The following is a 27,405-nucleotide window of genomic DNA, read 5'->3' as shown; positions in this document are numbered from 1 at the left end:
CGAACATAAAGCAGACCCGGCCGTGCTCGGAGAGTTCAGAGAAGGGCACCTGAGAGTCCCACAGCAAAGAACGGGATTTGCTACAGCAGCTTGATTTAAACCGAGCGAAAGAGGAGCCGAGAGCACACGCGCGGTGGGACTGGTTACACGGAGCCGAGGAGCAGCTCCTGGGACCGGATCGAATCCTTCAGGCTTTTCCCCTTCAATCGGACCTCCTCCGCAGCTGCCGGCCGGGTTTCCAGCAGCACAGAAGTGCTCAGCGCCGGCGGTGGGGCTGCTCGGCTTCCGTGCGGCCAGCTGTGCTGCCAGAGGTATCTCATCCCCTTTGGGCAGAGCTTCATGTGCAGCGGGTGAAGAAGTATCAGCAAACCCGCAAGCTATTTTCTTGTGAAGGGTTCCCGGGTTTTACTCCTAAAAAAAACCAAAAACCTAAACAACAACCAAAACAAAACTCCCAAAGCAGTTCTTTCAGAGGTGTGCTGTTTCAGTCCGCAAAACAAAATTAGGCATAATGTCAGGAGTGTTTGGTTGAGGCAGGGACCCCGAGTTAGGAATCCATCTTTTGGGGTTAACTCGAAGCAGACGCTTTCTCCTCTCCTCGCCGGGCCACACCGTCTCCATCCTCCTCGCTCATCAGAGAAGGACGTTCTCATTCCTGAGGAACGCAGCACCTCTGCCGCTCAGTTCGTGTCCGCCAGTCCCCTGACCAGGGGCTTTGCCCAGATTTCGGCTCGCCAGCGGCCGCAGCCAGCGTCGCTCGGAACTGTGTTTTCTGCCCGCAGCCGAGGCAGCGCTGGCACATGGCAGCCTCCCCAGGGAGGTTTCTCCCAGGCCCGACCCCCCCGCGCAGCGCTGCCGCCGGCTCTAAGGCCCCTCCCCCCCCCCCGCGTTCCTCCCGCAGTTCCTGCTGCTATGGGGGCACGGCTCGGGCAGGCAGCGCCCCGCAGGGCCCCCCCAGGAGCCCCTTGCATCAAAAAATACAAATTCAACAACGGCAGGAGGCGAAGGAAGGAGGGAGCGGCGCCCGAGCGGAGCCGGCAGCCCCGCGGCCCCATCGGTTCGCAGCATCCCCCTCCGGCACCGCCCGCCCGATTGTTTTCCAAACGCCGAAGTTTAACGGCATTATCATCTCAATGGGCCCGGAGGGGTGGGGGCTCTGCCCCGGCCGCGGGGCTGTTCCCGGCCGTCCCGTCCCCGGGGAGCGGGGGTTGGGTCCCCCGGGAGCCCCCGGGCCGAAGGCTGCGGCGGGGCGCTGCGGGGCGGTAGCGTTACGCCGAGCGATTCGGGGCTGCGGGTTCACGGGAGACGTGGCGGACTTAGCGGGAGCGAAACGTCCGCTCGAAGCGGTTCTCATTCGGCCGCCGCGGAACGTCGAGGGAGAGCGGCTGCGAGCGGGGATCGCGGCGGGGCCGCCCCGCGGAGCCGCGTGCGGGAGCGGTGTGCGGACCTCGCGCGGCCGCGCCGGGCTCCGAGGAGCGGCCCCACGGCCACGCGTGACGCCGCCGGCGGTACAGAGACAGGGCGCGCGATGCCGGCGGGCGGGGGGGGGATTCCGCGCGTCCCCCGAGCGAGTTTCCCACTTCGTTCTCCCGCTCGGAACACCGCCTTCCCACCCCCCACCCCCCCGGCACGGGTGCGCCGGAGCGCCGTTTCCGATTTCCCACCGCGTGAGTTAAAAGCGCCCGAACGCGGCACGGACGGTGCCGGGGCGGCCCGAGGCCCGCGGGGCTGCCACCCCCGGCCTCTCGCTCTCCCGCCCCGGGTCTCCTCCGGCCGGCTCCGCTGTGTCCGGGCCGCAGGAGGGGGAGGGGGGCCCCGGGGGCCGGCGGTCGTCCCGAGAGGAGCCCCGCGCCGACCGCGGGAGGGGGCGGCCCTGGCTCCGCCGTCCGCAACTCCGCCGCGCCGCCGCGGGGCCGCGGCGGTGACAGCCGGGGGCGGGCGGGCGGGCCGGGGGCGGGGGGCCCGGCCCAAGTTCCTGCCTCCTTGGGAACAAAGGGAACTCTGTCTCGGCATCTGTCACCGCCGCGGCCCGCAAACTTTTCGGGGTGCCTCGGCCCCTCGCCGCCGGCCCCGCCGCTGCGGGAGGGCTCCTTCCGCACCCCGAGCGCGGCCCCGGCGCGGCGGCGGCGCGACCCCGGCGCTGCCCATGCAAGGGCCCAGGCGGCGGCGGCGGCGGCCCGGGGGTAAGAGCGCAGCCGGAGCGGCACAAAACATGGAGTCCCGCGCGGGCTGCGTGCGCGGCGGTGCGGGGCGGCGCGGTGCTCGGCGGGGCAGTGCGGGGCAGTGCGGGGCGGGGCGGGGCGGTGCGGACCCGCAGCGTGGTCTCGCTCCCTTTGTGCAGCCGGGCCGGGAGCCGCCCCCCCTCGGGCGGCGTGAAAAGTTTGTGCGAGTCCCGGGCCGGTGCGCTCGGAGGGTTTTGTTCGCGCTCGGCGCTGTTTGTCTCTTCGGGCTTCAGTTCGGGGCGGTTGTTCGGGGGCCGGGGCGCGTTTTGTCGGTTTTTATTTCTTTTTGCGGGTGGTGATGGTCGCGGGGGTGGGGAGGAGGACGAGTTCGGGTCTCCGTTGGCTCTCCGCGCGGTTTCGGGTTTCCGTCCCTCTTGCCGAGCTCCAGCAGCGGGGCGGGGCTCCGCCGCCCGCTTTGTGCCCTCCGGGGCCCGGTACCTGTTGCGGGCTGCGCCGCTCCCGGCCCCTCCCGGCGTGTTCCCCGCTGACAGCGGCCGGGTCTCGCCGCCCCCCGGAACCCCCTGTGTATCAATGCCCCGGGGCCGCGGCCCACCCTCCTCCCCCCCGCGCTCTCGTCCTCCGTCCGCCGCGGGGAGCCGGGCCCGGCCCGGCCCGCCCGTCGCTCCGCCGGCCGTGCGCGCTCGGGCGGGCGGAGCGCGGCGGGCGGGGCTCCGTCTCTGCCGGTGCTCGCCCCGACGCGCGCGGTACCGTTCCAACCCCCAGGCTCGAAGCAGCACCGCGCCGCGGGCAGCCCCGCCATGTCGGACAGCGACCTCGGAGAGGACGACGGCGCCGCGGCTCTGGACCCGTCGCAGTCGAACAAGAGGAAGAGAAGGGGCAACCTGCCCAAGGAGTCCGTGCGGATCCTGCGGGAGTGGCTGTACGAGCACCGCTTCAACGCGTACCCCTCGGAGCAGGAGAAGCTCAGCCTCTCGGGGCAGACCAGCCTCTCCGTGCTGCAGGTACAGGCGCGGCCCCAGTCCGGGGGGGAACGGCGGGGCGGCCCCTCCCTGGGAGCTCGCAGAGTGGGGGCTGCCAGTGCGCTCGGATGGGGCCGCGCGAGGTGATGCCTCTCTGTCACTTCGGTGCCTGTGGGTGCTTTAGGCTTCCTCACGTTCCCGGGATACCCCTGTGGCCCCCCCGGGGCAGGGGCGGCCATCCCAGAAGGACGCCGTGCCAGGGGCCCTGGGCAGCGCTGGGAGCTCACTGCCCGGCACAGCAGCAGCGGGGCAGCCCGGCACAGCGCTCCTCTCCCCCGCTCCTTGCCCTGCTGCTGGCCCAGGCACCGCTGCGTGGGCCGTGGCACAGTCTGGTTTCCTTCTCATGAACCGACAAGGCAGACTTTATTTTCTCTTCTCCTTATCGGTTTGAACACCGGCAGAGCAGCAGGCCTGTGTCCAGCAGCCTAGGGGAAGCCCGGGGCTGGGGCTGGCCGTGGGCTTGGGGCCACTTCAACCTAGGCCTGCCCCTGGGGTGCTGGGCTTGCCCGGCAGGTAGCTCTCGGGAGATGCTGGCAGGGCTGTAGTGGGTTCCTTTCCCTGAAGCCCCACTGCAGTCTCTGGGTTTCCCCAGGGGCACGGCTGCAGCCAGGCTGGGCTATGAGATGTTCTCCCCAGGAGTTGGGGCAGTGGGGCCGAGCCGGGCCCTGCGCTCCCAGCGCCTGTTTGCATGCACAGCGGCCCCGGCTCTGCAGGGTGATGGCAGCTGTGTGGCCCCATGTCCTCTGTCGGGGTCAGTGAGCTCCTGGTGAGTCCTGCAGCCGCCTGTCCCCTGCCCTCGGGGTGTCCTCCCCAGGAGTGTGGAGGTGCTGCTCTTGTGGAAGCGGTGTTTAAAAAGAGAAAAAAACAAAACTCAGCCCAGTGGCATGAAAGCGGAGGAGCTGAGACCTGTGCAGCCCCCATACAGCTGAGTGCTGGAGCAGCCCTGGGGCCGTGTGCTGTTCTATGGCCAGACGGTGTGCCGGGCTGTGTGCCACATCCTGGGCTGCAGCCTGCTGGCGGCGGCTCTGTGCCATGGGGCTACAGGAGCACATCAGGGGCTGCTGCCTATGACTTGTAAGGGGAGAGGGCTTTTGACAAAAGAGGGGGCAAGACTCGTGGATTGGAGGGTGTTAAATGCCAGATATTGTCTGAAAGACAACAAAAGGACAACTGAGATCTTGCTGTGATCGAAGTTGTGGTAAGTTCTCTTTCTCCAAAGAAATAATTTACAGAGCTGTTGATTTAGGAAATATTCATCATTTTTTGGCCTGATTTATTCTCTTCTAATTGTTTTCTAGGAAGTAGCCATTTTTTTAAATGCAGTTTTTTATATGAAGACACTGAAACAATGCATGGCAGAAACCGAAAACACAGCTGCTGTACTTCCAAAAGGGCTTCCCAAAGTGCAGCTGTGGAGCTCTGCCCCGTTGCCATGCAGATGTTGAGAAGTACCTTCGAAGCTCAGTCGCAGCCTCACTGGCGGGCGGCAGGCACAGAACCAGATAGCGAGCTGCCTTATTCCCCCTGCTGCCCACAGGGGGCCGAGTTTGCAGCTCTGCGGGTCGGGGGATTGGAACTGGAGATACTGAGGGTGGTGCTCTGCCTGCCTGCACACCACAGCACTCCGCAGGGCTGGGCAGTACTGCTCACAGTGCTGGGATGGAGGTGCTGGGGAAAAGAGGCTGCCCAGGCCGGCAGCATGGGGCGCGAAGCAGCCAATGTGGGGTTTCCGCATGCAGCTCCTACTGGGGTGGCTTTGCTCCTCCAAGGAAGATGTGGGGTGGAGGAGCCCTGCGGTAGCTGAGGGAGGCACAGATCCTCTCACTGACAGCACTGTGCCCCTTTCTCCTCCCAGATCTGCAACTGGTTCATCAACGCCCGGCGGCGGCTGCTCCCTGACATGCTGCGCAAGGATGGGAAGGACCCCAACCAGTTCACCATCTCTCGCCGAGGGGGCAAAGCTGGTGACGTGACCCTGCCACGGGGGGCTGCTGCTGGCTCCGGAGTGCTGGTGGTTCCTCCCATGACGGCAGCGGGGGCTGCCAAGGTGCTGCCGATATCCGTATGCCCGCAGGTACTGTGCCATCCTGCCCAGGCGCTGGGTGGCAACCTGACGGTGCTGGGTGCCCGCAGCCCTGAGCGGGAGAAGCAGCCTGGCCTGCAGCGAGTGGAGCCAGACCCACACCCCAAAGCTCTGCCGGGTGCCGCCGGCAGCACTGTGGCCCTGCTGGCGCGTGCCGAGGCAGCCAGCCCCACCAGCGGACTCTTCAACACACCGCCCCCCACACCCCCCGAGCTCTTCGGTGATGACTTCAGCAGCTTCCAGCTGCTGGTGGAGGTGGCACTGCAGAAGGCAGCTGAGCTGGAATCACAGCGGCAGGGTGGGCAGCTGCCCCTCTCACCTCAGACTGAGCCCCCGGGCGCCTCTGTCAACAAATAGCCCCCAGTCCGGGTCCTGCGGGGTGCCCTTCTCCAGCGGTGCCCAACCTCCAGCCTTCTGCCACCCACGGGACCCCTATTCTCTGGCCTCAGGAGCCTGTGACCTCCAGCACCCTCTCACAGCTCATCTCAGAAGCAGACCTGTGCATCCCTGTACCTCTGCTGACCAAGGGGGTGAGGAGAGGAAGGGCTGTCCTGCCCCATCCTGGGGAGATGCCTGCAACCACGGAGCTCCTGCTGGGGACGGGGCCCTGGGCGGATGGAACCAGACCTCTGTGGCAGAAACCTCTCCTTGCTGTGACCGATGGTCGCTGTGCGAAGCCACAGAACTCCCTTGGAAAACCTGCTGACTTCTTTTTCTCATTCCTGGAAACAAGGGTCCAGCCAATACCACTTCTTCAGGGAGAGGAAGAGAGAATATATATATTTTTAAAGTTTGTGTCTGTTTTAAGGATTGTGGATGAAATTCTTTTTCTCCCAAATGTCTCTGATCCTTTTTGTACCTTTCTCCAGTTTTTGCAGAGGGCCATAGCAGCACCTTGTGCTGGCCAGGAGCCACATCCTGCCTGGAGAAGGCTGGGGGACGGGCGAACTGGAAACTTGAAACCCGTGGCAAATGCAGGACCCTCATCTTCTGCCTTAGGGTGTGACAGATAATGCCAGTAGAAATCTCGATGGTGCTGTTTAGCAGTTTTTTTTTTTTTTAATTATTTTTGTTGGTGTTGAAACCTTTTCCCTTTAATTGTGATTTATGGATTTTTTATTTTTATTTTTTTTAATTTTAAATTTCTTCAACAAATGTTTCCATGATTTCCCCACGTTTCTCACATGTTCCTGCTGAAGATGTGCACACTGTCCTGGAGCAGAGAGCATGCTGCAGAGCCTGAGGAGCAGCGGCTGCAGGCTCCTGCGGGGGGGCGGACGCAAAGCCGACTGTGAAATTTTTGTATCCAAGGTTTTTGTTTTTAATTTAATTTTTTAAAAATTTCTTTCAAATAACATTTGGAGTGTGTTGTGAGCATGGGCAGCCTGTGCATTCCTCTGCAGGTGCACTGCTCACAGCCTGCACACCGCTGCCCCTGAAGCAGCCAAACGCTGGTGAGATGCTGTGGGGGGGGCGAGTCCTGCTGCTCCCCACAGCCCCCACAGCCCTCCAGCAGCACAGTGGGTGCTGGTGGCTTCCAGCATCAACTGGTGCCTGGGGGAGCCCTGGCACAGCCTCGGCGCTGGGGCTGTTTTGGGTTATGGGCACCTCCCAGGCATTGCTTTCTGTGCTGGATTGAGAGCCTGGGCACTGCAGGAGTCCTGGAACTGAGCTATTGCTGTTTCACTGTAAATTGAAGTTAAATAGTGATACGTACACACCTATGTTATCTATCCTGAAAAACACTAATCGTAGGTTATTAGCCTGATGTTAAGTTGCATGACTAGAGATAATGTCCACAGGACCTGGTGCTCTGCAGAAGATGGAGCCTGGGGAGAGCACTGACTCGGGGGGCTGTTTTTCTTCCTCTTTTCTTGTTTTTGAGGAAAGGTGACGGGAGGAAGGAGAGCTCCCAAACGCTGAGGGGCTGGGGACAGTTTGCCAGGAGTGCATTGCATCGGCTGATTGCCCTTCTGCAGTGGGGGGCCAAGCATCAATGGTCCCCAGGCAGGCAGGGGCACCAGTGCAGTGCTGCGGGGCTGATGCTCACCATGCAGTTACAAGCATCAACTTGCTCAGCTCCCCAGGCTCTGGTTTTGTCCAGCTTTTGCCCTGTCCCTCCTTTCTGGGGAAAGCCCTGAACTTTAGGACAGCCTTTCCTTATTTGTAGGTAGCCCTTCTCCCCAGTGCTGTCCCCCTTGGCAGGGAGGGGCTTTTCCCTCACCTCCCCTTATTTTTGCCTCAGTCAAACCAAAGTGGGGACGAGCAGTGCTGCTGCACTGGTGGCAGGAGCGCTGCAGCTATGCCTGTGAGATGGATTGGTATTGATGGAATGGTATTGCTGCCCTGGGGATGGACCAGAAAGAATCTGTGGGGTTAGGGGGAGAGGGGTGGGATTTTTGGAATTAAAGTTTGGAGCAAAAAACTACTGTAAATATCTTTTTGTTTGTTCTTCTGTTGTCAAATAAAAGTTTTTGTTTGTTTCTTTTTTAAATACGAGATCTGAGTCAGGCTGTGTTATGTCACTCTTGCTCCTCCCTCACCTCATTGCCCAACGTGCTGACACGCCGCAGTGCCAGCCCCCAGCTCCTGACACTCAGCCAAAGCAGCTTAAGAGGTCTAAGAGCCAGTGCTGGGTGAGGGAAAAAAGGGGCCTGTGCCTGGCACCAGCTTGCACCTACCCATTTGGTCTGGTGGCCATTACCTGCTCATTGCCACAGCACTGGGTCCTGATGCCTGCAAGCAGAGAGCCCCCTCCTCTGCCTGGCCTGGATTAGAAAAGTTGGACAGCAACACTGATAGACCTTTACTGAAGGGGAAAAAATGATAAAAAGTTCATGTCTTGACCCTGCCTGATGCTCAGGTGACATGCAAGCCTGACCGCAGAGCAGCAGCCACTTGCTCCTCCATGTGCAGCTGTGACATGTAGCAGCAGCAACAGCAGAATTGCTGCCCTGGGCACTATGGCAGGGCTGGGTGCCTGAGCAGAGCTTCCCAGCCTGAGGCAGACGCTGGTGGTGTTCACAGTGGTCTGCTGGTGGTTTCCAATGTGCACATCCTGCACTGCAGTCCTGATGGTTCCTGCTGCCCTATCCTGTGCCCCAGGCCCTGGGCAGGGGCCATAGAAGGATGTAGGCCGCTAGTCCCCCTGCAGAGCCTCACTCATGCAGCTCCAAGGATACCTTTTGGCAACTCTGGGGAAAGGAACAGCAACGATTGACCCCACCTTGTGCCTTCTGCTGCTGATTTCTGTTCTTGGTGATGGGCGTGGGCTGGGGTACCCTGGAGGCAGGGAGGTATCAAAGGACTGAGCTAGCACACAGCTAGGACCACCAGCCCAGCACAGGGAAGACTGCAGCAATGAGGGTTGTGGCAGATTAAAACACAACTGGTAGTCTCCCACCCAGCTCTGCTTGCTTCTCCAGCAGCCCCAAGAGACTCCTCAAGCTCCCTGAGCCCCAAGCTGGGCTCTGGGCACCCCTCGCAGCTTGGGCAGGCTTTGGGCAGAGCCTTGGGGACCTGCATTCAGCCCTGCTGGGCTGGGGTCACCAGACTTCAGCAGAGCTTGGGCTCCTCAACACCTTCCCTGTAAAGAGACAATGGGAAGGTACAAGATGCTGGGCATTGGGAAAGCAGGGGCTGCTACCTGCCTCTGAGCACAGCCGCAGGGCTCGGCTCTGCTCTGCCACTGCCCCTGTCACCTGCTTCTACGCAGAAAGAGGAGGGCAAGAAGCCATGAAAGTGAGCAGCAGAGATGGCAACAGCCCTCACCTCTGTCCTGAAAGGCAAGAAGTGTGGATTTGTGCCCTTTGGAGAGGTCCTACCTCCTGACCCCAGCCATGCTCTGTTCTCCATCTAGCTAAAAAAAGCCCTGTTACTGCAATGCTTTCATGCCACATGTGATGCCTCTACTACCCTGAGAAGATACACGTGGTGGGGAGGCCTGGGCCAGGCTCCGAGGTGAACGCAACCCCCATCGCTAGGGCAGAGCAAGGTGGCATGCTCCACAGCAGTGCAATCAGAGGGTCAAATTATAGGTGGTGTCATCATCTCCGCAGCACTGCAAACTGTTCCATTGCTGCTCTGCTGCTCTTACTGCCTCACCTCCCAGTGCTCCCCCAGCGAGGAGCTGTGCACTGCCGCAGTGTCAAGAGCTCTGCAGGGTGCTCGGTATGCTCGACTTCTGCAGAGGGCACTGCTGGTGTCAGGGGAGTCCCACAGCCATCCCAGCTGACACGTCCGTTATTTATAGGAAAACTGACACGGTGGAGCTGATTTCAAGTTTGACCAAAGCACGACTGACGCGAGGGCAGTCCTCATTTAAAACAACAGCCGCGGAGATTCACACCTGCTGGAGCACGAGGCCGGATAAGAAAGGCGACCTGCCGCCCGGACGTGGGCACAGCGTGCCCGCCCCGTGCTGCGGTTATGCCGGAGCCCTCGGCCGGGCGGCGCGCACCGCTCGGTCAGACACGGGGCAGCGGCTGAGCGGGAGACTCCGCCAGGCAGCACGTGAGCGAGGGGAAGGCGGCTGTGGGAGGAGGCTGAGGCCCCGGCAGGCGGGCACGTCTCAACCCGCGCCCCACGCTCCTGATCCCCAGTACCCCGCTCCCCGGTACGCGTCCCGGAGAAGCATCGACGTAGCGCTGTCCGCGGGGCTCGGAGCCGGCCGACCTGAGGGACCCGCCGCGCCGTGTCGGGACCCCCCGCGAGCACAGGGAGGAGCTGCGACTGCTGTACCGCCCTCAGCTGACAGCGGAAGTCCCGCCTTTTCCAGCGGCCTCAGCGCCCACTTTTCCCGGAAGTTCATACCCGGTTTCCTTCACATTGTCTGTTGTGATTGGCTGGCGGGTCCGGCGGCCCCTCATCAGATTACCCGGAAGTACACGGAGCACGGAAAACCCTTCCCCTCATACACGGGAGCAGCCATTTTATTTTGACCGCCATTTTATGGCGGGAGCAGCCATTTTGTTAAACGTCACACTGCTCTCTGATTGGCCGGCGGCCATTCTTCACACCCCACACCCACGTGCTCTGAGGCAGCGCTGTGATTGGCTGCGCTCCTTCTTCGCACCGTGAAGCGCTGAGGCGCAGCGATGGCTGCGTTTACAGCCGGTGACTGCGGATATAGTCGTGCAGAAGCGTGTACGGACACGTATAAACGTTTTATTTATCTGTTTTTCTCTATTTGTATGTATACGCATATAGCTTTACACATACATGTAAATTTATCGAGCTGCAGAAATTAAACGCAGAGCCCTCGGGCCCTGGGATGAGCGCGGTGCGAAGCGCGCAGCCTGACGTGCCTCCACGGCTGCTGCAGCACAGCGGCTGCACGGCTGATCGCTGCTGCCACGCGTCCGGCCCGCCGCGCGCCCAGGGGCGGCTCCCAGCAGTGAGCGCTGAGGCCCGGCTGCGGGCCGCTCCTCTCTGGGGCAGGACGCAGCTGGCTGTGCCCAGGAGGCCAGAGCCTGTAGGTGCCTACTGAGGGGCAGATGAAGAAAGGCCGTCCCCTCACAGGCAGACAGAGTTCTCAGCACGGTGCTGTTGCACGCCCACCCCGAGCAGCAGCCTTCCAGGCCAGAGCCGCACCCTGCAGCAGCAGCAGCCTCAGCTTTCTTGAGAAGCGTTATATATACACAAACGCTCTTCCCCTCCCTCGTCTTCCCGATTTCAGTGCTAGAGATCTCTAAAAATGCAGAAGCTTCCCAGCCCACCTGAGAAACCCAATGGTGTAATTGCCAAGTGAGTCTCTCTACACACACAGTTGAGTTTAAGTTACTTTACAGTCAAACTTCAATGGAAATGTAATTCCACTGTGTGACTATTAAGCCATCTCCAAAAGCACATGCACGCACGCACTGGTCAGTACAGAATGTTGACTCAGACATCATTCAAGGTTTCACTTTTATTTATTTTTTTGCCTTCTGGATCACCAACACCCTCGCTGAAACTTCTTTGGGATTCCACCCCCACGAAAGTAGCAGACCATCTCCAAACTCATTCAAGCAAGTGAACAACAACAACAAAAAAAAGTCCCCAGCAAGATCACTCAGAATAGGACCAAATGCTTATTTTAAGGGGGTGGCAAAGAATTGGGTGGTGACAGCTCCGGCTTCAAGAAGCCAAACTGAAAAGGAGGCCTACAAAGGGGAAAATGGGCTAAAAAATACTTAGCAATCCTTTCTCTACCCAAAGAGCAGGGAGATAAGGAAAAAATAGTCATCTGATTACACACAGGGTATATATTTTTACACACACTTTTACACACATCTAGATATAGTACATGTAAAAATATATGCTATACATATGCCCATCCTCACAAAGGTGCTTTTAATACACCGTCTGCACTGTGCGTATGGGCATGTATACGTGTGTATGAATTAATGTACAGGTACTACTAAGTGTATATGTGCATATGTACACATACATACAGGCAGGCAGCCTTCCTTTAGCTACTCCTGCCTTCCTTTTTGTACAAAACCCAGTCCTCCCACCCTGAAACACCAGCACACACACCCAGCCCTCCCCTGCCCCAGCCCACTTTGAAACAGGTCCCTCGGTGTTTAGCAGCTTCCTTCTAACAAGCAACTCAGTGGATATAATTTTTGGGGTAGGGGGGGCAGAGAAATAAAGCTCAAAATGAAGCATGTGTGGATCATGTCTGTAGTTGCTCTGTGGTCCTTCAGCTCCCCTCCTGTGCCTGGGGTAGGGCACTGCCAGCCAAGCACCACCCCTACCCCCTTTGCCAGCTTATTGCACGTTTGCTTTCAGGCTGCATTTCAGCAACTCTGCATTACATTCCACAGATCCTGTCATCCTCTCACTTCATTAAAACAGGAATACGAACCCAAGGCCCTGTCCCTGCCCACCCATCCTCCCCCCACCCCTTATCCCCATCAAAAGGAGAACAAAAAAGAAAACCAAGAAAGGCTGCTTGCTAGCAGAGTGCAACAGTAGTACACACTGAATAGGTGTTCTCTTCAGGAGCTCTGTGGAAGAGAGGTTATTTCTAACACAGTAAACAAAGCCATGCAGAGGGTAGGAGGAAGGGAGCAGAAGGGGGAAAAATAAAGGATGAGGAGGAAGAACAGAACTAAGGAGGAAGAAGAACACAGCATGGCAAGTGCTCAAGGCTTCATGTTTTGTTGTCCTCTTCTTGTAAACAAGCTAATATTTCTCATTAGTTAGAACAAGTAAAAAGATTGAAGTTCCAAGTTGAGGGGCTGGAGGTTCCAGGAGTCTGTTCAGTCCGTTCAGCAACACCACAGCCAGTGAGAAAACGAGGGGTATTTTTTTTCTTTTTTTCTTTTTTTTGTTTAAAATCTTCATTACTTAAAGCTGAGAGAAAAAGCCAACTCAGGAGCCCTTTTCAAGGATGGCTCATTGTCTCTAGACTGAATAAATCACACTAGTTTAGAGAGAACCTTTTTTTTTTTTTCCTTTTTAATGACTTATAAAAACCACATGGTTCCTTCCTCTGCCCCTTTACTCAAAGGCGTGTCTGTGCCTCGGGGACGTAGATCTCAATGCTGTCTGCACTCTCTGTGGCTGAGTTCTGCCGGACAGAGGCAGCGCGCTTGGCTGCCATGAGACGCTTGCGAGCTTCCTGGCGCTGCTTGTCTGAATCAGAGGCTTTGTCCCGGTTCAGTTGGGATTTGGACTTTGCTGGCTTCTTTGGCACTGGAGGGGGTGGTTTCTTCTCTTCCTTTAGGGAGACAGTAAGGAAAAACCCAAACATAAAATAAAAATGCACATACAGAAGTTTGCTCTCTGCTATGGTGGGGACTCTCAAGGCCTGAAGAGCGAAGAAGCAAGGTCATGAGTGACAAGTGCAAGAGGTAGGAACAGTTCCAGAGCAAGACACTCATCATAAAATAAGCTCTCTACTTCTTAAAAAATAAAAAAGGACTATTTTGCTTTTCATGGTACGGACTGGGTTTTTTTTTTTCTGGCTCTATTTGTGGCCCAGCTGCAAGTCAGAGCACAGAAGACAGCACAAAGACTGAACATCATCTGAAACTGCAAAATCCTAATACGCTGCAGTGCCTATAGCTATCGCATTCTTTCTTCCTCTCATATGTGGTCAGACAGGGTGGCCCTGAGATGCAGCCTTCCCTGGATTTCCAAAAGGCTCCAGCAGATGCCTTTTATACGACCCAGGCACCAGTAGTCACGCAGTGCTTATAACACTAGAGGCCTCTGCATCACTGCTTTGAGTGTACAACACTCTCCCCATCTTCCTCTTGTAGAAATTGCTTCCGCTATTACTCAAGAGGCTGTGAAAGCATGCACAAGGAGGATGGCTGATTAACTATACAATCTCATTAGTACAAGTGCCAGAACTATTATCACAGGCAGCTAGATTATATGGAGGGATTACACTGCAGAAATAGAAGGTAGTGAACATCCTAGAGATCTTCTGTTTGCAGACAGGAGTAGATATCATACCTGAAATATCTGTGAAGTGCTCTCATCACTCTGAACTGCCCCACACTCACCTTTCTCTCCGGTGTCTCTGCCAATTGCCAGCTATTAGCTTTCAGGTGGTACAGCTCATCAAATTTCATGCTGATGTCTTCAATGGACAACTGCAGGAGATCCCAAAACCCAGCTAGGTCCTGGGCTGTAGGTCTGGGATTGGCATTAGGGTTCTACAAGGGAAGGCATAAAAATACATCAGGAAGAATACACCTGTACAGCTTACATTTACTCTTTTCTAACGACTGAAGCCTCAAGAACCCCTTAAGAAACTTCAGCCCTAAGTAGGCATAGGCATGAAGCCATCATTTACACACATTTTCTTGCAGCAATCAGGAAGAAGAGATCCTGATGGAATTTCTTATATAGGAGACCAAAAAATAATACTAAAAGGCACTCTGCAGCAGAAGGCAACAGCACCTTTCTCTTCATGGCATCCCTGGTTGAGTCTAATCCCACAGCAGTAGCCTCCAACTGAAGATCTCTGGTATACAATTCAGAACTACAGCACTTTTTTTTTTTTTTAAAGTACATAGATCATAACTTAAGGGAATTGAATAATAGAAACTGATACAGCACGATGCAAACCACAGCTGACAGCTGGAAAGCTTGTATGCCAGTGTTTTCACAAGCAAAACTACTTTGCTACACATCTGAAAGTATCAGTACAGGTTAGGGGATGACCTGCTGGAAAGAAGCTCTGTGGTAAAGGACCTGGGTGTCCTGATGGCCACTGGGGTACACTGTTGGCTCATGGGCAAAGTGTTGGCCAAGAAGGCCAATGGTATATTAGAGTGCATTACAAAGAGCATGGCCAACAGAGGCCAAATCTGGAGTTCTGTGTTGTTTTGGGTGCCTCTGTTCACAAAAGACAAGGATCTCCTAGAAAGAGTCCAGCAGAGGGCCATAAAGATCTCCAGGGCCTGAAGCATCTCTGTATGATGTATGAGGAAAAGCTGAGAGTGCTGGGGCTGTTCAGCCTGGGAAGAGATGACTGAGGTTGTGTGTGTGTGTGGGGGAGGGGGGGAGGAAATCTTATGAGTACCTGAAGTGAGGAACTTAAATGGGGCCAGGCCCTTTCTGTGGTGTGCAGTGACAGGAGAAGGGGCAACAGGTGAGAACTGGAGCACAAGAAGTTCCATCTGAGCACAAGGAGGAATTTCTCTACAGTGAGGGTGCCTGAGCCCTGGCACAGGCTGTGCAGAGGAGGTGAAGTCTCCTTCTCTGGAGATATCCAAACCCACCTGGATGCTTTCTTGCATGACCTGCTCTAGAAGTGGGGTGGGACCAGGAAACTCCAGAGAAGCCTTTCAACCCCTTTGATTCTGTGATTTCTTAGACTTACTTATAGGTTCATAGAATTGTAGAAGGGCTTGGGCTACAACCCCCATCCCCATCCTTGCCATAGGCTGGTTGCCCTACCCTCAGGCTGCCCAGGGCCCAGCCATGGCCTTGGGCACCTTCAGGGATGGGGCACCCACATTTTGCTGGGCAGAAGTACCAGCACCTCATCACTGTAACTTCTGAAAAAATTTTAAGGAGCTAAAGTAAATTTGCCCCCATTAAAAACAGAAATTCCCTAATTCTCAGGCACCTAAACTGCCCACATAGGTCTGCACTGTCTCAGGAAAGCACAGGATTAAATCTAAGCAACTCAGCACAATGTGTCAAAGGAAAATTTCAACTTAGAATATTGCTGAAAGCCTGGCTGCTGGTGTTGTTGTTGCTCTTCTCTCAGCCATGTTCAGAGATCAGCAAGGGACAATACAGCACTTCACCTCCTTCTTCCTGAGTTTCTCCAAGTTTTTTTTGTGAGTAAAGAGGAACACATCTCAAGAATTCTGCAAAACCCAAAAGCTTGAGGGGAAAGAGACAACCCCCAAATCCGAGACTTCCACCCATCCTCAAGTTAGCTCAGCAAGGGCAAACCTTTGGATTAATTTGAAGAGATCTGATTCAAGCCATGTTTTTGATTAACCAGAGACAACTGTGTTGGGACAGTTCTACCATCCACATTTTCTACATGCAAAATAAGCATCTTTGGAGAATAACATGCTCTTCAAACACCCCCCCCATTTGGCAAAAATCTACGTTTCACCTCAAAACGTCCTTTAGAAGCAACAAAGAAGTGGTTTCCAGGACATCAGAGCTACATGAGACTCTGCAGGTGCCCTTTAGTGTGCCCTAATGGCAGTGGAAGAGAATTTCTCTGTGCCACACAAGCACCAAAACAAAATGCAAATATTCATCCCTGAGCAGAGCACAGCAAAGAACTGCCTGTTCAGCCACCTACTGCTCACCTGCTATTTGAAAACAGCATGAATCCATCACAGCACAGTGGTCAGGTTGTAGGCTACAGCCGCTCTGGCTTTGCTCTGTACCACTGTCAGGTATTATAGTGTCAGTGTAATAGTATTCCTGTTGTGCTGCTGAAACAGCCATATTTCCCTCCCAGAAAGAGGCAGGAATAAAACCAGACTCACCAAGTTTTGTTCACAGAGGCCATGGAACTGCTGGAACTTCTGTGACATTAGTAACTGTGCACTGCCCACTGCACTCAGGACTTTTCCTAAGACTATTAGAGGGTGGAAAAGAAAAGAAAGAAGGGCTTAGTTGAACAGTCCATAAGTGCAGCAACAAACTCAGGCGTTCCTGGAGCAAGAAACAATCATTAGCATTTACAGAGACCTGTTAAGAACTAACTACTCTCAGGCAACAAAGCTGCACTGAAACTACAGTCTGTGGCTGACTTTGCCATCCATCATTGCTCCTTCTAGTAGAGCAGGTCAGAAGCAGGACAACAGATGAAGATCATGGCAACAGAGCCTGCAGGAAGTACCTTGGGGCTTGTGTGATGGGCTGAAGATGACTCAAGCGCCAGCCAGAGGAGTTAGAGCTGGCACCTGCTCACAGATCATCGCCTGCTCTTCTGCCCATGGACAAAGGAAAAGAAGCAAGGGACAGGAGAACTGTCTCCAATCTCCATTTACCAGAATGATTAAAATACTGTCAGGCAAGTGTTTTTAATCACAACGCTTTTAAAATCCAGGGCTTTACGCTGCTCTTAGTGGGCCTCCAAGGAGCCTCTGAGTATAGCAACATTCTTCTGGTTGATTATGGAAAAGTGCTAAATATGGACTTTTCCCTTGCAAAGGCAGGGATGAGAGACTCATGGTGCACACAAATACATCATGAGCACAGATGGAATGATCTGCTTTCTTCTCCCTAGCCTGATATTGTTCTCCCAAATCAGTTCTGAATGTTTATAGATCTGTGCTTGACTAGACAGACATAAGCAGGGCTTTCTTTACACCCACCACATTCTTATTTACAGAACCTACTAGGAGACTGCTCTTAAGGTCACAGATCTAACATCACATCAGTCTGCCTCTTCATACCAAGGCACTGTTGCCACAAGCAGAGCAAGAGCAACATGACATGCTCTGTCCCTCTGAAGCGTGCAGAGCCCAGCACTGAGTGTCCAGCTCAGGAGTCAGCACAGCATCACAGCGTGATACGATTAGAGATCAACCCCAACAGTGACAGCAAGCTATAACTAAATCTCACCATTTCACCTTTCTTGGGTATAAACAGGCCTCCTTGCAGCCTAGTCACTTGGTTCTGTCACTCAGTACACACCTAGGCATGATTACCATTGTAAGCAGCAGAGTTTTTGTCAATTCATTTGAAAATAGTGGAACAAGTCCAACTGTGACTGAGCCCAGTAAAATCAAGTGCTTGTGTTTTCTGTGTATGTGACTTCACAGGAATTCAGTGAGATGTTCCCCTACAAAGAAACCTACTCTTTGCAATGAAGACAAGCCAGATCACACAGGCACAGTCATGGTGCCTTCCACCCCACCACCAAGTAAACTTTCACTTGTACACTTAATCAAAACAGACTGGCCAGGGAGAAAGCTCTCACAGCCTCTCTGAAAACAATCTAGTCAAGCTTTTAGCTGCTTTGACTTCTTAATGGATGATAGCAGCTTCTGAAGTCTTCTCAACTGTGTTATTTCTTACCCCATTTGCTAAAGCAAGTTGCCTTATCCTTCCTGTCCTTTCCAAGGACAAACTGTTCCTTGTTGCATACTCACCTCCAGGTTCCCTGTGGGAGATCAGCAATTTAACCACAGAAAGCTAATCCAGTACTCTGCTTTAGTTCTCTAAGGAGGAGCTACTGGGCTGCTCCAGTGTTGTGTCTAGAGGCTGGCAGCACTTACCTTCTTCAGAGAGATTGTTCTCTTTGGTCTCCTGGTCCATCTGGCGGCACCAGCCCTCTAACCGTTCTGTTTCTGCCTGCAGCAGCTTCAGAAACCAGAACCCGTCCCGCCGGCAGGCACCTGGCTGCGTGGGTTCCGATGGCGAGGCAGATGATGTCTCAAGCCAAGGGTCAGGAGGAGGGAGAGAGGAAGGCTCCAGGGCTGGGTCAGTGTTATCTCCATAGGAGAGGTTTCTCTTGATCTGTGAGGGCTTGGCTGGTTGCCTGGTACTGGTATCAACACCAGCAGAGTTGTTGTGTTGGGGGCACTCAGCAACGCTTCTCTCAGATGATTTACAGCTAGAGTTGTTGGGTTCCTGCGTGTCCGAGTCTGTATCCTGTTTGGAGGACATACTGCGAGAGTGGCTGTTTCTGGAGAGATCAAACCCAAACATATTAAATAGCGGAACTCAACCTGTCTGGTTGCACAACTAACCATTAAAGACATTTGTTTATTATGCCTCCTCTTCCCCTTCTCACACACAAACACACTACACATTCAGACAGACAAAATCGTAAGGTTGCCTGCTTACTGCAACAGCCATTCAGATGAGAGGACTGATGCACAATTCTAATTACATCTTGGACTATTTTATTTATTTAACTCCCACTGATTTGTCTGTTTGCAGACTAAGTGCTGTTTGCTGCAGGTTGTGCTGTGGAGGAAAAGCCCCACTCAACACCATTTGTATTAGAATAAAGGGAGAAGGTGAGCTAAGAAATGGGGAAAGAGCAATTTAGAAGAAAGGAGTAAGAATTACAAAAGCCCGAGTCTTTCACTTACCGCCACTCGTCTTCTACCTGAACCCCGATGGACTGGAATTTGGTGACTGGTGGAGGAGGCTCCTCTTTGACCACTGGCTGAAGGCAGTCAACCTTATTAAACAAAAAAAATACAGACAAAACAGACACAAGAACTTGCTGCTGGAATTCATATTAGTAGACGGGAGGGGTGCACACACACACACAGCATGTAGACACCACACACCAACTGCGGAGTTGTGCTAGGAGAGGTGCCAGGCTGCTGCATGGGTTTGCTTCCACTTGAGCGTCAGGACTGTACCCCACTGGGCTGCTGCCAGGCACCTGCTCTGAGTGCACCCAGCTCTGCCATCTGCTGTTTGCATGGCACTGGCTGGGAAAGGGCTGCATGTCCCCAGGGGAGCAGCTGCACATGGCACCTGACATGGGCAAAGGCCACGAGCTTCACAATCCAATTAAGACTGATAGCAAAGCCTAGCTTCGTCTTTTCCAGGGACTGACACTCTCCATAGCCCTGGATAAAAGGCTTAGAAGGTTTCAGGAAGGAAATCCAGGTGATGTGCAGGTGGCACAGGAACAAACTTGAGAAAGGAAGAGGAATGAAGTCAGCCTCTCCAACACAACTTTTCTAGCTCATGGCTGTTAACACACGCTTTGCCCCACCAATCACACAGAGAAGCCTTTGCTGTGCTGTGTACCTATCTGGCCAGCTAATCCCAGTGTAAAGCCATGGAGAACTTGTTCAGTGCATACATGGTGACCTGCAAAGCCCAGCTCCTGATCTGGAGTTGCTGAAGTGCTCACGTTCCTGTCTGCAATTTATAACTTGCAACACTAAGCCAGCAGTTTGGGACAGAATTGCTGTTTGCAGGGACCAGCCACCTGTACCCAGGAAATCTGTTCACAAGGAGTGCAATTGCAGGTGATAATATTTGCTGAATAAAGCACAGGTTTACGCTACTCAGTGGTTTCTCATTTGCCTACAGAACAAACAACTCATTTCCATTAGTTTCCACAGAGTTAAATGTTTCCAGCAGGAACAGGAGCAACCTGCTGGCACAACCAGCCAGCCTAGGGGAGCAGAGGCCACCAAGAAGCGCTCCCATCTGCCTAGAGCTCTGCAAGTCACACTGCAGCAGATGGCAAGTAGAGGGGCCCATCACTCAGAAGAAATTTGTCCCAAGAGCCACAAAGGACAAGGAACAGATTGACGCTAAGGAGTGGGAGCAGAGCACAGGATCAGAACAGGTTTACTAGCACCAGAACGCCTCTCAGAGAGACCCACTCAGTTAATAGGGTCCCCCAATTCATGAAATATTTCAAACTGAAATAAGTTACAAGTCTCAGGACTGTTACAGAAAGCTTCTGCCCCATCTCTCCCTGGGAACACGGAAGTTAGTATAACAAGCTGTTGTAGATGGGTTCAGATGCACACCTAGTCACACAAAACACACGTGCTAAATAGATGGGTTAAGGACATTCCTTGGGACTCTAAGAAGAACAAACTGTTGCATACTTGTATTCCTATAGATGACAGTTTTCTTTTGGGGACGTTCTCCGCTTTAGGCTCTTCACTCGTCAGAGTCCCTTTGTCGCTTTTCAAAGTTGCATTTTTCTGTGGTAGTTCTGGAGTGTCTCTTGCTGGAGTCACGATGCTGCCCCTCGTAATGCTGGGTGTCCTGGTGCTGTCTAAGCTGTCTGAAGAATTGCTCAGTCCCGACTGGCTGGTCACCTCGCTCTTGTGGTCCTGGCTGTCCAGGTAGGTGTCCTGTGCCGATTCAGTGCTGCTCTGCACAGTGACAGAGATGAACGGCTTTGATGTGGTCCGAGGTGGGACAGGAGGTGGAGTCTTTTTATATGCCACTAGGCATGATGAACCTGCAGTGATGGAGGTGGGGAGAATGAAGAATAGAAGAGGCAGACAGAGAGAGATACAGTAAAAGAAAGAAAAAGCAGGTCAGTCACAACATCCAAGAGGAGCCTCCAACCAGAAGCTAGAGGCAGAAATGCAGAAACAGCCTACAGCCAGCAGCTCAAACCGAGTAACCCAAACCAAAGCATAATGGGAAGCAGAAGGCAGAGCCAGAGCTAGCTTGCAAAAGAAGTTAAAAGAAATACCATGATGTGTGAAAGGCTAGTAGTAATGGAGAAGAGGTACAGAGAAGCCTCCCAAGACTGCTACAAGGTTTGGCAGGTGTAAGTCTCCACGCTGGGGGAACTCTTTTTGGCTAAGCCCTATGTTTTAGTGTCCTAGTACAGCCAAGTGTTTCAGCTCTTTGTCCCATCAGTTGACAACTTTCAGTATCTGGACCGAGGTGGTGTTTTTTCCTATAAAAATGGAAAGAAGCCATAAAATTTATTAGATGTTGATAGAATATAAAAATCTAGCTGCTGTACATTACCGGAAAATACATCACACCAGATCCAATAGGCAAAGAGAGGTGAAGGTGAGGCTGTGCTGCTCCACACAGCAACAGAGATATAAACACAGCCACTACATACACATATAGCACATGGGCGCATAATGTCAGACGCACAGATCAGAAGAGAGGCCCCAAAAGACATCAGCAATGGCCTCATCAAGGTAGGTCCTCCAGGAGCTGAGCCCCCTCTGCCCCTCTGGACTGCGGGCTTCTCAGAGTCTGGGGACACAAGCCAAAGGCTGAAGGCCTTCCTCAGTTGCAGCACAGACACTCACTCACTCACTCACACACACACTCACTCTCTCTCTCTCCCTCTCCCTCGCACACACGCACGGCTCTTGTGCTCTCAGCCCAAGAGCTGCCCTTGCAGACCTACTTGCCCTGCTCCCAGCCTGCATCCCCTACTCACTGGCTCAACAAGGATAACTGTTCCTAGCAATCACACGGTCATTGCCCCTGGACATGAGGACCCTGTGATCTGGCCCTGCCACAGCCCCCTGCAACCTCACCCCATGATGTGGGGAGCACAAAGCCCCTGCCCTGGTCAGGATTTTCATATCAACAGTACAGACCGTGCTGGGCAGGGCAGAACTAGCAAGCAGCCACCTCACTACGTGCACCTGCCCCCTATCATCCCCTTACCCCTCTTCCCACCTTAGTTTTATTCCTCCCCCAGTCACCCAAACCCTGCCTTTGTTCCATCTTTGGTCTAGCAAGTCCTATGTCATCCCAAACCATTCTTCCACTACACCTGAGTACCTGTGTGGGAAGGGGTGTTTCAGGCGTCCCACAGTTCCTCCTTTTTTCTCCCTAGGAATGTCCCTGCATGCCACCCTGTGTGTCCCCAGGCATGTGGCCACACCACCTGCAGACAATTGCACAGCAACACACTGTGCATCATGGGCTATTTACACACTCCACAGGTACCTTTATTAATGGCTAGAAGCTCTATTTCAAAGAAAGAGCTAAAAGAAAGGGGTTACAGAGGAGACCCATGCTCCCAGAAGTGTTTGCATAGCTAAAGATGCTGAGAAGTGCTGTAATAGACCTACTGCTGCAGGAGAATGAAGCCCACAGAGGAGTTCAGAAAGGCGAATCAGTACCAGTTCCCTGCTGCCCCAGTACACAGATGCACAGACTGAGTATGGAGTGAGCAGTGACCTGGATGCCACCAGAGCAAGACCTCTCCTGCCAGCTCACCCCAGCCCTCACACCCCTTTCTGACACAGGTCCCTCCTGCCGCCATGAGGGCCATACAGTTGGGAAGCATACAGCTGAAAAATACTTGGACAAGCTACTTTGTGTGGGGACTGGGCAGTTTTTCAACTTGACCTGTTCCTGCTGCTATTCCTTACGGTGACACAGGCTGCGTAAACTGCTCAGGACAGCCCAAGCCCGGAGCTGCTGTACGTCCTGCCAGAACAGGAACATATTAGGCTCTTGAAAAGCCACCCACAGTGATTTCCTGAAAGATCAGACAAGTGTAGCAACTTGTCAAATTTACATGCCAAAACACAGCTACACACATCCTTTAGCCAATTCTTGATTGGTCACATAAACAGTGCACTGCTCTCCTGCCAGGGCACTGCCAGCTGCTGACTGTAATCACAGCAGCATTTGCTTCCAGCTTGCCAGCCCCAGACCACCCCCATCCTTGCAGGGCGCAAGCTCACGCACCAGGACAGCAGCAGGACATGCTGCGGATGCTCAAAGCAGCACCAGATCAGAACCATTTAGTATCTCCACGCAAGTCAACCTTGAAACCAGGATGCTGAATTCAGCAGAGGTACCAGATTCAATGGCAGCACTTGCACAAGCACAGGCTGAACTGCAGCATGGCCTCTGCCCACGGCAATGCTTCTCAGCACTGTGCAGACATACAAACCAGGAGGTCAAAGCACCAGACATGGCATAACTGCTGCCTCTCTCCTCAAGTTCCCTGCTGCAAATCTCCTAACACCTCCCTGGGTGCACTGCAGATCTGGCCACATTAGAACTTCACTTGTTACAGATGTTCACCTGCTCAAACCTTTCAGGACAGGTCTTGGCTACACCTATCCAGTCACTATGCTAAATGGGTGAAGCACTTTTCACCTGAGCATGGTCAGCAGCAGCTCTCCTGGGCAGGGAAAGGGAGCCATGGAGCACCCCACAGGTAAGGAGTCTGCCCAGGCACCTCACCGAAGCTATCCTGATACAAGAACATCATCTTAAATTGTTACACCAATTTCTGGGCCAAGTCTTACACCCAGCTTGTACAGTTCAACCCAGCAGAGCACTGTAGGACGATCAGACTGAATGAAGCAAGAGGAAAAGCCTCTTTACACAAAGTGGGCTACACCACCAAATGCAGGATGCTGATGATGCCACATGTCACTGCACCAGGAGCTGAGGTAGCTATTAACCAGGACAAGCCAAAGCTACCCAAAGGGGCAGAAGAGAAAGCCTGCCTACCACTGCCCTCTTCTCCCTACATCACACATTCTCTCAGTTCCTCCAACACTGTGCCCAGCCTCAATGTGTCCCCCCTCCAGCCAGCAGTGAGCCTTGGGGAGATCACACCACGCAGGGCAGAGCTGATGGCACTGACTGCTTTGGCACTTCTGCTGCTGTGTTTACAAGCAGCACAGCTTGGGTTTCCCAGCTGCTGTTTATGCCCACGGGGCTGTACTGTAATTAGGAGAGTAAATCAGCTGCTATCTGATATCAAGTACTGCAGCTAGGCAAAACAAAGGGAGGGCAGCACATCAGCGGAGACAGAAAAAGGCAGATTTCTTAGGGAAGACAGGTGGTGTTTAGGGTCAGTTATACAAATTCAGCCTTCCACTTACTTATAAGCAATAATACTGTTTGCAGTGCTGTGTATACAGAGCAAAGCAGCAAATTCTTGTTCCAGGAGATGCTCAGCTGAAGGGCACAGATTTTGCTAAAAGGGAACCCCACTGTGCAGCAACAAAATGCTCCATTGATTAACGTGTGGCCAATGAGCTGTCTGTGACTTCTTAGGAGTCTACAGCTCTAAAAAGCCCATGCAAGTGGAAGGAATGCATGAAGATTTGGAGCCTTGAAAAACTAAGAGTGCTTCAATGAGTGCAGTTACAAACTAATCCCACTGAAGCCCTCTGCAATCATAAGGCAGGGACTTTTCACTACAAAGCCAGAAACCACAATGAACCTAAACCTAACCTAAAATGGGCTTCAAAAGCCATGCAGGGTAAACCGACCTGTAACAGGCAGTCCTTCTCCCTCAGTGCAAATATGAAACTTTAGAGTTAGGAAGCCCTGAGGAAACCAAGAGCATTGTGCTATTTCTGTGGGGGAAATGTTATGAACCAAGCAGGCAGCATGCCTCATGCCACTGGTCAGCCCCAGCAGTGAGCAGCTCCTGATCCAACGTAGGTCACAGCCTACTACATTTTTGTTTCAGTTTGTGATGTAACGCGGAGCTGAGCCCATGAGGGCAGTGGAGCAGGTACACATTTCACTCTGTTTGTCTGCTGTGTGCAGCACCCTCAAATTTGTGAGCATCAACCAATGCTGCAAAAAGGAACTGAAGAACAAGAGGTGGAGAAGCTTTGCTTAAGCCTCCAGTTCTGCAGTACCAGACCCTTTCCACCCATAGGATCTCCTACAGCTTATTTAAGCAAGTCATTAGAATTTACAACTGCCGTGGATGACTGATGGGCTAGGGGAGGGCTGTCTGTTTATAGCCTTCCTTGCATAATTGTTTTTAGAAAGCAGCATGTTTCAAAATTAGCATCTTCCACGTGGCATTACCTGCTGCTCGCAGGGTCTTTGGGCAACACCCACTGACTTCAGGCAAAAGAGCTTCACTTTCAGAGCGTTAACCTGGAGGGCTGCTCTGACCCTCAAAGCAGCTGGGCATACTGTGATCCTCACCCTCTCCTTCTGAACTGGGCAACTGCTTCTTGAAAGACTAAAGCACAGGAGTCAAAAAAGAATATTAAATCCATCGAGGCCTTGAGAGGCCCCTGTTCAAACACAAGCAAGCTGAACTTACCTGCTCGGTAACTGCAGCACTGCCAAGATCATAGCCAAGGTATTTGGTTCTAGATTTAAACACTGTAATTGCCGTCTGGTGCGTGTCTGGCAGAAAGTGCAATTATTTTGTTGCTCCAGCTGATTCAACATAGACAAGCGGTATTCCTTGTCATCCCCATCACTTTAAAGACCTATTCAAGCCATCCTCAATTTTATTAAATTAAAATCTCCAAGTCACAATCATCTATGAAGGTGAGGTGTATTAACAGAGCTCAAATTGCTAACCACTTTTGTGCCCTATACATCCTCTTTCTCCACGGAAAGATCTGAAGAAATGACATCCCTTGCCCTTGCATAAGGCAACACGCCAAAATAACCTCTCCCACTACAAGACAAGCTCCTTTGCCTTTTAAATAAAAATTCCCAATGATAATGCAGCAAACAAGAACAGCCCTAACTTGCATTTTGGTCACATCTCCAGACTTGTTTAAGGTGCATACTCACAGGTAGCTTTTAACAGCAAACGATACCAGAACAGTCACATTCCAAACAACCTAACCTCTGATTTCCATGAACTTGCGCAACACAACACAGGACTGAAGCTATAATGACCCACAGGATGCCTTATTTGTAGGATGTCCAAGGAAAAATGATTCCCACTAACAATTGCTACCGGAAGCAATACAACTGGACAGTAGTTCAGGCAGAAGGGACCTCCACCTTTTCCTCATGCCTACCTGTTAAGTCACCATCAAGTATCTGTCCAGTGCTTTCTTTAGATCCCTTCTTGCTGTTGACATGCATAAAAGAGCCTTTTTTCTTTACAGTAAAAATCCTGAACTGAACTATTTCACCATACCCTGCCAAGACAGCCACCTGCTGTCACAGCCCCCACAAGGCATCCTCTATTCTAAAACATGTCTAGGAAGGCATTTTTCCTAGCTGGCTCACTTGGTACTTGCAATACAAAGTTATCTTTCACATGCTCTAGAAACATCCCAGACTTCTTTGTCACATCAGTACGATATTCCCAGTTTAAGAAGTTAGAAGTCTCTTATAAGGATGAAGGCAACCATTCCAGAAATTTCCCCCAATTTAACTGCAGAGTAGGTCATCCGTGCCTGCTCTTGCTGCACTCCAGCCTGTCTTGCTTCCGTGGAAACTGAATGTGCCTATCAAGACCTGCGGTGTGACCAGCCCAGGCCCTCTGAAGCTCTCAGATAATCAAAACCAACATCTTCAGCACCAAGCCAGCCCCTCCAGCTTTGCTCACTGTAACTGCAAGCCCAGAGGCTTGTAATCATGCAGATGCCAGGAAGGAAGCACCACCAGGAAGCACATTACACCTCCTTCTTGAGTGCATGCACAAGACACCCTGGCTACATGTAGGACTGCATGTTGTTCTGAAGGAGGCCAGAGAAATCCAAGCTCTCATTCCCCTCCTATCAACTTCCTCATCCTCAGCTCCTGGGCAAAGCACAGCTCTCCAAGTAGGGCAGCACACCAAGCAGCTTGCTTGCACACATGCAACGACAGCCACAAGAAGGCAGCCACTGCCCCACCACTGTCTGGGTGCCATCATTTCTCTCCCTACCAACTGTACTGCCATTCTGAAGACAGATACTTGCTTTCAGGACAGACACAGTGATGCCTGGTGCTGGTGTGCACTGCCCCATCAATCCCAAAGGCACCGGGCATCCCCTCAAGCCAGCCTTGGGACAAAGTACCAGCTTCACCAGCACACTCAGCCAGATGTGACAGCATCGCAATGTCAGGGAACACAACCGAAGCAGGAACGGGGATGGAAGGCAGGTTTGCAGATATGGGAACTGACTATTTCCACCTTACATCAACGGCAGTAACTCACCTGTGAGACGAGCATGCTAGATGGAGGTGCCCTTACTAACAGGGCCATTCTTCCCTCACATCACACAGGCTTTCCCAGGAGCACCCACCATCATACCAGACATACCTGATCCACACCACAGCCTCCTGCCTCCTGCTGCCCAAAGCCTGTAGTAGGCTTCTACATTTCAACAACCTGACGTTTCTTTGCCAGAATAACTACCTCTTGCCTCAAAGCTAAGTAGAAACATCCACTTCCTTAAAACCTAGCCAGGAGTCAGCCAAAGCAGCTAACAGTTGTATCCTCCTCACCACGAAGCAGTGAGTGCTGCCATGCTCATAAGTG

The 27,405-nt window shown here is 53.2% G+C and overlaps 2 protein-coding genes across 4 annotated transcripts in view; one reads left to right on the top strand and one right to left on the bottom strand.

The window, feature by feature from the left end:
• Positions 1-1,075: 1,075 nt before the first annotated feature.
• TGIF2 (TGFB induced factor homeobox 2) lies at positions 1,076-7,784 on the top strand. Of its 2 annotated transcripts, none has more exons than XM_085241456.1 (3): positions 1,076-1,508; positions 2,946-3,184; positions 5,058-7,784. In XM_085241456.1, exons 2-3 carry the CDS (start codon positions 2,981-2,983, stop codon positions 5,640-5,642), a joined length of 789 nt encoding a protein of 262 aa, XP_085097582.1. In that variant the 5' UTR covers positions 1,076-1,508; positions 2,946-2,980; the 3' UTR covers positions 5,643-7,784. The 2 variants fall into 2 exon arrangements, with proteins under 2 accessions (XP_085097582.1, XP_085097580.1); XM_085241454.1 differs by lacking the exon at positions 1,076-1,508 and adding an exon at positions 1,674-2,183.
• A 3,394-nt stretch (positions 7,785-11,178) lies between these two features.
• The window catches only part of DLGAP4 (DLG associated protein 4), a 64,508-nt gene continuing 48,281 nt past the window's right edge, over positions 11,179-27,405 (bottom strand). For both annotated transcript variants that reach the window (XM_010722216.4, XM_085241330.1), the window contains 6 exons: positions 20,306-20,667; positions 18,812-18,903; positions 17,990-18,399; positions 16,250-16,341; positions 13,787-13,939; positions 11,179-12,993 (listed from right to left, as the gene is read on the bottom strand). In XM_010722216.4, coding sequence (XP_010720518.1) covers positions 12,778-12,993; positions 13,787-13,939; positions 16,250-16,341; positions 17,990-18,399; positions 18,812-18,903; positions 20,306-20,667 — 1,325 coding nt within the window. In that variant the 3' untranslated portion in view covers positions 11,179-12,777. The remainder of the gene's footprint in view (positions 12,994-13,786; positions 13,940-16,249; positions 16,342-17,989; positions 18,400-18,811; positions 18,904-20,305; positions 20,668-27,405) is intronic.

The sequence above is a fragment of the Meleagris gallopavo genome, chromosome 22 (genome assembly GCF_905368555.1).
Source record: "Meleagris gallopavo chromosome 22, MGAL_WU_HG_1.1, whole genome shotgun sequence".
Lineage (NCBI taxonomy): Eukaryota > Metazoa > Chordata > Aves > Galliformes > Phasianidae > Meleagris > Meleagris gallopavo.
This window is presented reverse-complemented; position numbering and strand designations above follow the sequence as displayed.

Excerpts from the sequence above, each read along its gene's own strand:
- TGIF2 (XM_085241454.1), top strand. The coding sequence starts at position 2,147 with ATGCAAGGGCCCAGGCGGCGGCGGCGGCGGCCCGGGG. Across the intron at positions 2,184-2,945 it reads GCGGCGGCGGCGGCCCGGGG|GCTCGAAGCAGCACCGCGCC; the intron begins GTAAGAGCGCAG and ends TCCAACCCCCAG. Across the intron at positions 3,185-5,057 it reads CCAGCCTCTCCGTGCTGCAG|ATCTGCAACTGGTTCATCAA; the intron begins GTACAGGCGCGG and ends TTCTCCTCCCAG.